Raw genomic sequence first — 12,687 nt, forward strand, 5'->3', positions numbered from 1 at the left:
TCTTTGATATTATAATTCTCTCTTTTACACTTTATACCCTAAAGCGGTTTATAAAAAAAAAACCAACAAAAAAACCTTGAATCTTGATCCTTCTTCAGAGCTCCCAAGGTACCTAGTTCTAGGAGAGAGATTTTAGGCCAATTCTGGATTTCTAGCAATCTCAACCTGGTGCATTATGGGACCTGCTGCACCAATTTCAATGGGTAGAATCAGGAACTATAAATGACACGCTGCTTTTGGATAACTTGCCAGCTCTGCCAAGGGGAGGAGTCTACTGCCCTATAAAAAGGGGAAGTTGGAACAGAGTGCAGTCTTCCTGCTTGGAGGCCAAACTGAAGGACACTGAGCCAGCGTCTGAAGCCTGCAGTGCATGTTATGAGGTACCAAATTTCTTTCCCCCCCCCTCCCCCTTGTAGTTTCACACAGTGCATTCTTTTTGAGGCGGTTTGGAGTAAGACTATGTGACATTATTTCTTGCCAGCGCTTGAAAGAGGCTTCACTCAAGGCTATATAAGTGGTGGCAGGTGGGCAGGCCAGAATTAAAATAGAAAAAGTTTGGGCACTCAGCAGTGATAGTCAAAGATCACTGAACAAAGGCTTAAATTTAGGCAATCTTAGTTCTGGGCTGAAAATAGATACCTAACGAACTTCAGTTGCTTAATAGTTAAGATGGAAGAAGGTGTGTGCTGTATGAACCCGGAGTAAACTATACATTTTTTTTTAAACTGTGGCTGGTTAACTTCCAGGTAGAAGTACGAAAGGGGCAGAGGGAGGGGGATTAGGATGGGGGGGCATCCAAAACCTAACACAATAAGAGACTCGTCCCGAGCCCCAAACTCATAGGCCCCCTGGTCCTATCTGGAATCTCCCTGGTGGTCTAGGAGGTCCTAGAAGTCACACCAATGCCCACTCATTCTTGCTGGTTGCAGGTCTAGCCTCAAAATGGCCACTGTGACTCCTAGCAGCATTTTCATTTGCCCTTTTAACATACGTGGTCACTCTTATGAGGTGACCCTTATCTTCATTTTTATTGTCCTAGCTAGGATCCCCTTTTTTAGGATGGCTAGTTTCTTCTATATCTGCCCATTTAACACACATGAAGGGGCATAATCGAACGGAAACGTCTATCTCCATGGGCGTTTATCTCTGAGAACGGGTCCGTGAAGGGGCGGACCGAAGCGTATTTTCGAAAAACATGGACGTTTATCTTTTTTTGAGCTGGGCGTTTTTGTTTTTCAGCGATAATGGAAACTGAAAGCGCCCAGCTCAAAAACGAATAACTCCAAGACATTTATTCGTGGGAGGGGCCAGGATTCGTAGTGCACTGGTCCCCCTCACATGCCAGGACACCAACTGCGCACCCTAGGGGGCACTTTTACAAAAAAAAAAAAAACAAGGTAAAACAGCTCCCAGGTGCATAGCACCCTTCCCTTGGGTGTTGAGCCCCCCAAATCCCCCTCAAAACCCACTGCCCACAAGTCTACACCATTACTATAGCCCTAAGGGGTGAAGGGGGGCACCTACATGTGGGTACAGTGGGTTTGGGGGGCGGTTTGGAGGGCTCCCATTTACCAGCACAAGTGTAACAGGTGGGGGGGGGGGATGGGCCTGGGTCCACCTGCCTGAAGTCCACTGCACCCCCTAATAACTGCTCCAGTGACCTGCATACTGCTGCCAGGGAGGTGGGTATGACATTTGAGGGTGAAAATAAAAAGTTGTGAAACGGCATATTTTGTGGTGGGAGGGGGTTTGTGACCACTGGGGGAGTCAGGGGAGGTCATCCCCGATTCCCTCCAGTAGTCATCTGGTCATTTAAGGCACTTTTTGGGGCCTTATTCGTGGAAAAACTGGGTCCATGAAAAGTGCCCTCAATTCTCGCTAAAAACGCATATTTTTTTTCCATTATCGGCGAAAGGCGCCCATCTCTGATCGGCCGATAACCACACCCCAGTTCCGCCTTCACCACGCCTTCAACACGCCCCCATCAACTTTGTTCGCATCCGCGACGGAGTGCAGTTGAAAACATCCAAATTCGGCTTTCGATTATACCGCTTTTTTCGTTTTTGTGAGATAAACGTCTATCTCCCGATTTGGGTCACAATATAGGCGTTTTTCTATTTCGATTATAAGCAGGATGGTCACTCTTCTTTTTATTGCAGTGGAGGTTTCTTGATAATGCCACCCTCAGCTTTCTGACTTTTGGTTGCCTCTTTAGACACCTACCATCCACATCACTTTTATCTTGTATCTGTGGACATTTTTATTTTTCTAATTTTTCCTTTTATTATTATCACTATTTTTAAGTTTTCTTTGTTAATTTCACTCATGTTTTATTTCACTTAGATTTACATGACGTTTGTATATGTCTATGCTGCTTGGCACAAGTTCTAACTTCCTAGATAGATAGTGTAAGGAATATGCCGAAAGGAAGAGGGACCCCAGCTACCCACCAGGGGAAAAGAGAGCCGGAGGGTAGGAGGGAAGACCCTAGGGATGCTCAGGTTGTGCCCAAAAGGGACATAAAGATGGGAAACTACAACTCCCAGAAGGCCACAGGAGAGCTCCGGGGGAGGAGAAGTAGGGTGCAGTACCAAGGAGCTCCCGAAGAGGGCCGCCAGGGAAAAGGAAAAGCTGATTCTCCCACCTGGAGGAGGAGGTGGTGGAACCGGTGGCAGGAGAAGGAAAAGCAGCCTAGCAGAGTTAATGAAGAAAAGTGTAATCAGCTGGAAAAGGGGTGGGGGGAGGAGAAAATGGACTGGACTAACGAAGGAGAGAGGGAGAATGAACCAGAGGAGATGGAGCAAGAGGAGGCTGAGCTGGTCTTAGAGGAACCCATGGAACTCTTGGCTATAGCTCAGCCAGCCCTGAAGGTATAGGGGAGAGGCCTGGGTCAAAGCGGGAGGAGGTCAGGAGAATAGAGACTGACCTAGAGGGTGGGACCCAAGGCTTTGAGCCCGCGCAAAGCCTAGCTCCATCTCCTCTGGTTCATTCTCCCTCTCTCCTTCGTTAGTCCAGTCCATTTTCTCCTCCCCCCACCCCTTTTCCAGCTGATTACACTTTTCTTCATTAACTCTGCTAGGCTGCTTTTCCTTCTCCTGCCACCGGTTCCACCACCTCCTCCACCAGGTGGGAGAATCAGCTTTTCCTTTTCCCTGGCGGCCCTCTTCGGGAGCTCCTTGGTACTGCACCCTACTTCTCCTCCCCCGGAGCTCTCCTGTGGCCTTCTGGGAGTTGTAGTTTCCCATCTTTATGTCCCTTTTGGGCACAACCTGAGCATCCCTAGGGTCTTCCCTCCTACCCTCCGGCTCTCTTTTCCCCCGGTGGGTAGCTGGGGTCCCTCTTCCTTTCGGCATATTCCTTACAATAGATATATTCTCTATATTTTTATATCCACGTACAGCGTTGATCCCTGATATACATGTGCACTGGGAGGTACATTGAATTCCTTTCCTTTTTCTTTTGTACTTTCATTCTAGTGTGTTGTGCTCCAGTATTTTAATGGTTTTTTTACGCTCTCTGCGAGGCTGATTTATCTGAACCATATTGGAATATTCATATTTTCCCCATCATTCTCCATTTCTACCACCAGTTGTCATTTCATTTTTAATCATCACTTGCCTCATTACTCACTGTAATTTTACACTAGGTATAATCCTCTTCATATCACTACCCACTTAATCACATGCTCCTGTACATTATATACCTCTTTATGCTTGTATCTCATTGTGATGGTGTCTGTATCACTATTCCAGCATTATTTCTTACCTTTTATTTATTGATGTTCCTGTACCTGTAATAATAATAGTATTTTACTTGTGTCATCATTTAATTGTTTACGTTGTTATGTTGTGTGTGTTTTAAACTACCATTTTGGTTTTAATTTTCTTTCTCATGTCTTTAGACCCCTGAGGAAGGCTTGTTGCTGAAACAAGGCCCATTTAGGGTCTTTTGAGTTAGTTTACTTTGGCAAATAAACTTTTTTGGACGTTCTTATGCCTTGTTTACGTTGGTCATTTGGAATTTTCTCCATTTACAGCTCTGTCATTTTGTGTTAGTTTCATGCATACCGTGACAGAAATGAATCTCACTTCTAAGCCAGGGTATGCGGAATATGATCTGTCTCTCAAATTTACTGCCAACACTCACTTCAACAACGTACCAATAAGAGCTGCTCTCTGGAATTTGTAAGGTGTAACATGCATAGGCAACCTATCAAGGTCTACTTGGACACTCTTTAATCAAGCATGTGGCACCCACAGTGATGAGAAATATTTCTGTATCTTTCTACTACGTTTTCTCCCAGTAAGGTAATACTTATATATTTATGTTCTTATGTACATCTAAGAAAAGTAATGCATATCTAAATTCAGAAGTTTCTAGAGTTTGTGAAAGTGTCTACCTTTGGTTGAAGTCTTCCTAAAATGTAGGGTCTGAGCATTGTTTGAAAACTGATGCCTTACCTTTTGCATGGAAAACACCAACTTTATCTGAGTCAGATGAAGAAATGTGAAGGATTACTTTATGACTGGCAAAGAGAGCAGCAGGCCCAGACGTTCTCAAGATCATGGAAGACATATCCTTTAGGTCTTTAAAGTAAGAGAGCAAGAGAGAGAGATTATTATCAAGCAGTCAGGGCTTTTGATGAAATTTGTCATGTGTATAGTCAAGCTTCTCTGTACGCAATCCCCTCCTCAGCCCTGCCTTTGAGATCACCTCCACTCTCTATAGGTGACAGTGACTTTCATTTACATGGCAGGTGAACAAATCTATGGAAACCCGTTTTTACAATGAAAGCATTTCTTTGAAAACTAACCTCTTAAAAATCATTTCCCAGCAGCACCACCTCAAGTACTTCACTTTCCCCTGTAGAAATGGAGGGCTAATGTTAAATGTACCCGTTGAGAATCCTTTTGAAATTTATGCTTGGGTGTAGAGGAAGAGGACTGGCCAGCAGGAAAAAGGAGGTGCAAGGTATAAATCTCTGATGAAATATTTAGAGTACTGTGTACAATTCTAAAGAATGCACCTTCAGAAAGATATAAACAGGATAGAGCTGGTCCAGAGGGAAGTTACTAAAATGGTCAGTTGTCTTCATCATAAAATGTATAGAGACAGACTTAAAAATCTCAGTATGTTTACTTTGGAGGAAAGGCAGGAGAAAGGAGATATGGTTTTAAAAAAGTAAATACCTCTGCAAGTGTATTTTTGACTGAAACCAAAATTCCCTGCCCCCATGACCGCTCTGTGCTGCCCTCCCACCATCCATTGGCCCTCTCGGGGCCCTACCTTCAATGACCTGGTGGTCTAGTGGCCTCTTTTGATCAGGAATAATCCTGACCCTGCTGGCTCTGCAATCAAAATGGCTGCTGCAACTTTCCGTGGTAGCCTCGCAAGACTGCTATGGACAGTCACAGCAGCCATTTTGAGACTGGAACTGACAGAGACAGAAACGACTAGGGATTGTTTAATCTTATAAGGATGATGAACATTTGAGATTCTGAACACGTGTTTCAATACCTTTTTGAGTGATGTAGCAGTTTTTTGGTTGAAGGTTTGTGAAGATACACAGAGTTTACTCACATTGAAAATCAAGGATCCCTGATGCAGGCATGTACCAAAACACAGCTGTGCCAGGTCAGCAATAAAATTAATAACCTGAGTGTGGCTCCTGTGACATCATTATCCCCCTGGCCATCATTTTTGGTGTTCCTGTTTTCTGCAGAACATTTTTGTTCTTCTCCTGTTTCTCTTCTAGACCTTGAATACGCACATGAGCTCAAAGGCAACAAGATGACTCCATATCATAATGCCACATTCAGATATCTTAGTTCTGCTGCCATGTCGACACCACCTACAGAATTATGCCACCCTAGACAAGTGCCTAGTCTATCTGGAGCTAGAGCCAGCTCTGGTTTTACTTATGGCTCTGAGTTTTGTAACAAAAGATTATGTTGCTGTTTTAAGAGTAAGCCTGATAGAGCAGCTTATCTGGTTGAAGGGAATTTTGAAGTTATCTTCAGGATCAGCAGGCGTAAGGAATATCTTGGATAATGTGTGAGTTTATTTGAAGAATGAAGTACAGAAGTTCCATTCCATACCTTGACTGATGTCTATCATTTCATCAGTGCTATCTACATCACTGGATTCTGAATTATCTTTATCACAGTTAACTAATAGGATGGCTCCATGTCCATAGGAACCCCACGTCCAGGATGTCTGTTGAAAGAAAAGAAAAAGTAAGATTACAACATAATAGACAAAATTAGATTTTGAGCCCTCTGGGGACAGGGAAATACCCAGTGTAGCTGAATGTAACTCACCTTGAGCTTCTACTGAAACAGGTGTGAGCAAAATCCAAAATAAATAAATGGAAGAGAGATGATTACAGGTATAGGTATCACTACGGGTTGGCAAGTGCTACCCTAAAAAATTGCCTTACCACCCTAAAATCAGCACACTTCCTCTGCAAGTTCGCTATCACTTCCTAACCTCCCTCTCCATTCTGTGTGTCCAACATAGCCTTTCTACCTCCCTCTGTGTCCCCACCCTCCCCCATGAGCCCTACAAACTTGTAGCATTCGCTGTGATTACATCAGGCTCTCTCTATCCAGCCCCAGGGCCCTTTCTTCTGTCACAACTTCCTGTTGTCACATGGGCAAGACATTCTGAAGGGAAAGCCTCAGGGTAGCTGGAAGGAACCTGGTGAACACCGCAACTTTGTAGGGCCAGCTAGGGGGGACAGAGGTTGGTAGAAAAGTGATGCTGAACCTGCAGGTGGGAGTGGAGTGGAGAAGAAGGGGAGAGGGGAAAATGCTGCACATAGATAGAAGGGAAGGGAGAGGGGGAAGTTATGCATATGGATAGTAATGCTGCAAGCTGCTACAAGAGGTCACGACAGACATTTTGCAAGTGCAGCCTCAAGGCACAGGAACTAGGGGGCTTTCCTCTTGGCCCAATGACCCTACTAGGACCACTAGGGAGACCTGCATAGACCTCAGGATGGAGGTGGGGTTTTGTTCGAGGGGAGAGGAGGGACGTTGGTGCTCCAACTCCCCCTTCATTATCTCCTCAGACCCTTGCTGAATTCTTTCACAACAAGGTTCAAAAGATAAACCTTGCTTTCTCTACCTCACCACCTCTCCCTCCACTAGTCCATTCCCCTCTCTCTCCTTCCCCTCATTCCCTTTCCTCCTTTCCTGAAGTTACTATTGAGGAAACTACACTTCTCCTTTCTTCCTCAAAATGTACCACCTGTTCCTCTGATCCCATTCCCACCCACCTTCTTAATGCCATCTCTCCTGCTCTTATTCCTTTTATCTGTCACATTCTCAACCTCTCACTTTCCACTGCGACTGTCCCTGCTGCCTTTAAACATGCTGTGGTCACACCTCTCCTTAAGAAGCCTTCACTTGACCCTACTTGTCCCTCTAATTACCGACCCATCTCCCTCCTTCCTTTTCTCTCCAAATTACTTGAGCGTGCTGTTCACCGCCGCTGCCTTGATTTTTTCTCCTCACATGCTATTCTTGACCCACTACAATCTGGTTTTCGCCCTCTCCACTCAACCGAAACTGCGCTTACTAAAGTCTCCAATGACCTATTACTGGCTAAATCCAGAGGTCAATATTCCATCCTCATTCTTCTTGATCTTTCCGCTGCTTTTGACACTGTCGATCACAGCATACTTCTCGATACCCTGTCCTCACTTGGATTCCAGGGCTCTGTCCTTTCCTGGTTCTCTTCCTACCTCTCCCTCCGCACCTTTAGTGTTCACTCTGGTGGATCCTCTTCTACTTCTATCCCTCTGCCTGTCGGCATACCTCAGGGTTCTGTTCTTGGTCCCCTCCTCTTTTCTATCTACACTTCTTCCCTTGGTTCATTAATCTCATTCCATGGCTTTTTCTACCATCTCTATGCTGATGACTCCCAAATCTACCTTTCTACCCCTGATATCTCACCTTGCATCCAAACCAAAGTTTCAGCGTGCTTGTCTGACATTGCTGTCTGGATGTCTCAATGCCACCTGAAATTAAATATGACCAAAACCGAGCTTCTCATTTCCCCCCCAAAAACCACCTCCCCGCTCTCCCCCCCCCCTCCCCCCCCCCCCCCCCCCCCGTTTTCTATTTCTGTTGATGGCTCTCTCATTCTCCCTGTCTCCTCAGCTCGAAACCTTAGGGTCATCTTTGACTCTTCTCTCTCCTTCTCTGCTCATATCCAGCAGATTTCCAAGACCTGTCGTTTCTTTCTTTACAAATCCGTAAAATAAGCCCCTTTCTTTCCGAGCACTCTACCAAAACCCTCATCCACACCCTTGTCACCTCTCGTTTAGACTACTGCAATCTGCTTCTTGCTGGCCTCCCACTTAGTCACCTCTCCCCTCTCCAGTCGGTTCAAAACTCTGCTGCCCGTCTCATCTTCCACCAGGGTCGCTTTACTCATACTACCCCTCTCCTCAAGACCCTTCACTGGCTCCCTATCCATTTTTGCATCCTGTTCAAACTTCTTCTACTAACCTATACATGTACTCACTCTGCTGCTCCCCAGTATCTCTCCACACTCGTTCTTCCCTACACCCCTTCCCGTGCACTCCACTCCATGGATAAATCCTTCTTATCTGTTCCCTTCTCCACTACTGCCAACTCCAGACTTCGCGCTTTCTGTCTCGCTGCACCCTACGCCTGGAATAAACTTCCTGAGCCCCTACGTCTTGCCCCATCCTTGGCCACCTTTAAATCTAGACTGAAAGCCCACCTCTTTAACGTTGCTTTTGACTCGTAACCACTTGTAACCACTCGCCTCCACCTACCCTCCTCTCTTCCTTCCCGTTCACATTAATTGATTTGATTTGCTTACTTTATTTATTTTTTGTCTATTAGATTGTAAGCTCTTTGAGCAGGGACTGTCTTTCTTCTATGTTTGTGCAGCGCTGCGTACGCCTTGTAGCGCTATAGAAATGCTAAATAATAGTAGTAGTAGTAGTAGTAGTAGTAGTGCTCATGAGCTGGGGGAGGAGGTAGGAGGAAGGGGAGGCTATTTGGGAGGCTAGGAGGTTCCAATCAATATTGTGCCAAGGTCCAGCATATTTTGAGCTGTCCTCAATTCACCCACTTAGCTATGCAGATGCCAGGACTGAATAATGCCGGAACTCACATAACCCCTGGTTTCTCTCCAATATTGCCCCCAGCACCACCCCTGACCTGCCCACTTTTTTGTTGGGTGGTCTGTGGGGATAAGTACCATTGAATATCCCCACTTAGGAGGTGATAAGTGATTTAAGCCTGCTTAAATCACTTTGAATATTGGCCGGTGTAAGTTTTTCATCATGCCATACTTGTGAATATTTTCATGAAAGTGGTTATTTATTTATTTATTACATTTGTACCCCGCGCTTTCCCGCTCATCGCAGGCTCAATGCGGCTTACATAGTAACAAGGGAATACAATTTGTAGTATCAGAATCAACAAAGGAGGTATGTGGTAGGACAAATGAACAAGGAGTAAATGGGATAAAAGAGGTATGAGAGAAAGGATAGGGATAGGTAAGGAAGTGGAGCGATAAAGAAGAGGTAGGGGAAGAGCATGGAGGATAAGAAGGTTGGTAGGAGGTAATTTCTGGGTCATTGTTGTTAATGATTAGATGAACCGGTAAATGGATGTGTTGATTATGTTTGCTTATGGCAGGTCAAGTCGTTCGGGTAAATCTGTTTGAATAGATGGGTTTTCAATAGTTTCCTAAAGGGAAGGTATTCATTAGTTGATTGAATGTATCTGGGTAGAGTGTTCCAGAGTTGGGATCCTAGGTAGGGGAAGTTAGATGCATGATATGTTTTCTACTTTAGTCCTTTGCAATTGGGAAGGTGAAGGTTAAGGTATGTTCGTGAAGATGTTGATCTGTTTCTGGATGGAAGATTTAATAGATTGACCATGTAACTTGGTGATAAATCCAATTAAATAAATAAATAAATAAATAGCTATGGTGAAAAGGAAAAGATTCTTAGTTACCAAAAAAATACAGTCAGATCAAGAAAGTGTGGCTAAAAGAAATTAAAGTATTCCTTGGTATATTGGGAGTCACAGGCTTGATTAAAACAATTTTTCTAGAACACCTTGACAGGCTGCCTATACATGTGACATCTTCTGAACTGCAGAAGGAAGATCTCTTCTGCACATTGCAAGCACTAGAGTAGGCGCATTAGCAGTAAATACTGCTAATATCATTTTTATATTGATGCTAGACGTACGCAGTGATGTGCATAAAACACGTAAGACAGTCCCTGCTCAACTACTACTGCTAATCATTTCTATAGAACTACTAGAGGTACACAGCGCCGTACACTAAACATGTATGAGACTGTCCCTGCTCAACTACCTACCATTTGTATGTATGCAGTGCTGTACATATTATGTGCAGGTACTTTCTCCGTCCCTAAGTTTTTGTACCTGGTGCAATGGAAGGTTAAGTGACTTGGCCAAGGTTGCAAGGAGTTGTAGTAGGAATTGAACCCAGGTCATCAGGATCAAAGCCTGCTGCACTAACCATTAGGCTGCTCCTCCACTCCTCTGAGGAATGAGGTTCAACACTAATCTATTTATTCATTATTTAATTGTTTATTTAATTATTTATTTGGATTTGGTTCACATCTTTTTCAATTGTAGTGCAAGGTGAGCTGCATAGATGATGCCCCTGACTGAAGCCCCAAAGGAGTCTGGTGCATCAGTGAGGCTATGGTTACATAAGTTATACATGGATACCTCCTTGTTAGCTGCTCAATTCAGAGGGCCAAGAGAAGGTAGTTTATAGGCAATGCTCAAACACTTTTGAATTTACTTTTCTTTTAGAAAGAGGAGTCTGGTAGTTCATATCTTCCTGCTTAACTATTCTAAGTGAGCTGCTCCTGCCTTCTTAGAAGAGCCTCCAGGTACTCTTAAAGATGCACTTGCAGTTAGCCAGAAATTTCAGGGACAATATCTTTTGTAGCCTTCTTCCCTTATACATCTACCATACGAGCTTCCATTCTTCCTCCACACCCTTGCTTTGAATCCTAATTTACAGAGGTTTCATACCTTATCACACTTCTTCTTGTTTATCAGTCCATTGCGATCTGTGTCAACGTCCAGTGAGATGACTGAACAGTAGAGAAAAATATTGTAAGAAAATACAACCAAAACAAACAAATTTACTTAAAAGAAAGGAGATGATCATACCAATGACGACAAAAATAAATATTCATCATTCTTGAGTAGAGACTGACTGAATTTTGGTTTCAGTTACAGCGCTGAAGCTGGCCCAAAATGCCTTACCTGCCTTTCGGTTTTGGCAGAAAGATTATTTTAATTTTCAGCTATGTTTTTGGTTTCAACCAAAAGTGACCATGTGTTTTCAGTAGAAACCAAAAATGTGTGCTTTGCCCTGTGTCTCCCTTCCTCCTGAACATAAGTAGCCCTTCCTCCTGGATCCCCCACATGCCTTTAACCCACCTGTAAGCCTCCTTGGTCCTATCTCATAATCCCTGGTGGTTTAGGGGTGTAGTTGGGACAGATGTGGTCCCCAGTTAATTCTGCCCATTCCGGCTCTGCCCTCAAAATGGCTACATTATAGTGACATTGCTTCTGCCCTGACTGATCACTAGACCGGGGGGGGGGGGGGGGGGGCTATTCTTTGTATTTTTAAAAATTATTATTATTATTTGTAATGCAATTGCAAGTAATAATGCAGCACAATAGTTTCTATGGTAAATAGAGTGTTCCAAATAAATGCTTTTGATGCAAAAATTTAGCAGAAATTTAAGTCTATAAATTTGGGATAATAAGCTCCTTAGAAATTGGCCTCTCTGTAGAGATATGACATCAGCTGTCACTCCAAATGTGGCAGAAAGTCTAAGCCAGCCACTGTAAAAGCACTCTGGCTTTTAGTTTCAGTTTTCATTAACTGAGGTCCATGTGTGTGGAAGGTATTTTGCCTGGAGGTAAAATACGGTCTTTTGTTTATTAAATGATTATATTCTGGCTTGGATACAGTGGGGCCGATATTTAGACTGCGGTTGGCACTGAGCCTGGAAATTCAATGCTGGGCCATTTCCAGTGACCGGCATTGAATATCCGGTCTATTTTTGGCCAGTTCCAGCACCTAGCCAAGTCAATACTCAGTGTTGGCTCCATCAATGGGCAGCGGATGTGGCATGCAAGGTCCACCTCAACCAGTTGTCTTCTCAAAATTCCTCTCTGTTTGAGGAGGATCTTGAGAAGCTGGTCAAGGACTTGGATGAGTCCAAGGACCTGCGCTTGCCAGAGCTTCAGGCTTGCTCACCTTCTCGCAGTGCTTCTCGGGGGCAGTCCTGGGATGTTCGGCATTCCCAGTTTTCCTGCTTTGCAAGTGTCTTCAGGGGCCAGGGTTGGGTTAGGTATCAACTTGTTCAGGTCTTTTGCGGAAGATATCGAGGAAGCCAGGATGGAGCCCTTGGGTCCATGGGAGCTCCTCGAGCTGCCCAATGAAGGTTTGTGGCCCACTCTCTGGTAACCCCCATAGGGGGCGGCTTGCAACATTTTTACCAGAGGTGGGTCCATATCATGTTCAACCAGTGGGTGGTGGACCTGTTGTGAGATGGTTACCTCCTGGAGTTTCACCATCTTCTACGGGAGCGGTTTCTGCTGTCTCCATGTGGCTCACAGCCAAAGGCAGCAGCTG

The 12,687-nt window shown here is 44.5% G+C and overlaps 1 protein-coding gene across 3 annotated transcripts in view; it reads right to left on the minus strand.

Moving 5' to 3' along the window:
* The window catches only part of LOC115482636 (protein-arginine deiminase type-3-like), a 76,226-nt gene that overhangs the window by 40,603 nt on the left and 22,936 nt on the right, over positions 1-12,687 (minus strand). For all 3 annotated transcript variants that reach the window (XM_030222583.1, XM_030222581.1, XM_030222584.1), the window contains 3 exons: positions 11,067-11,128; positions 6,099-6,216; positions 4,461-4,586 (listed from right to left, as the gene is read on the minus strand). In XM_030222583.1, the coding sequence (XP_030078443.1) occupies positions 4,461-4,586; positions 6,099-6,216; positions 11,067-11,128 (306 nt within the window). The remainder of the gene's footprint in view (positions 1-4,460; positions 4,587-6,098; positions 6,217-11,066; positions 11,129-12,687) is intronic.

The sequence above is a fragment of the Microcaecilia unicolor genome, chromosome 13, assembly GCF_901765095.1.
Source record: "Microcaecilia unicolor chromosome 13, aMicUni1.1, whole genome shotgun sequence".
NCBI lineage: Eukaryota > Metazoa > Chordata > Amphibia > Gymnophiona > Siphonopidae > Microcaecilia > Microcaecilia unicolor.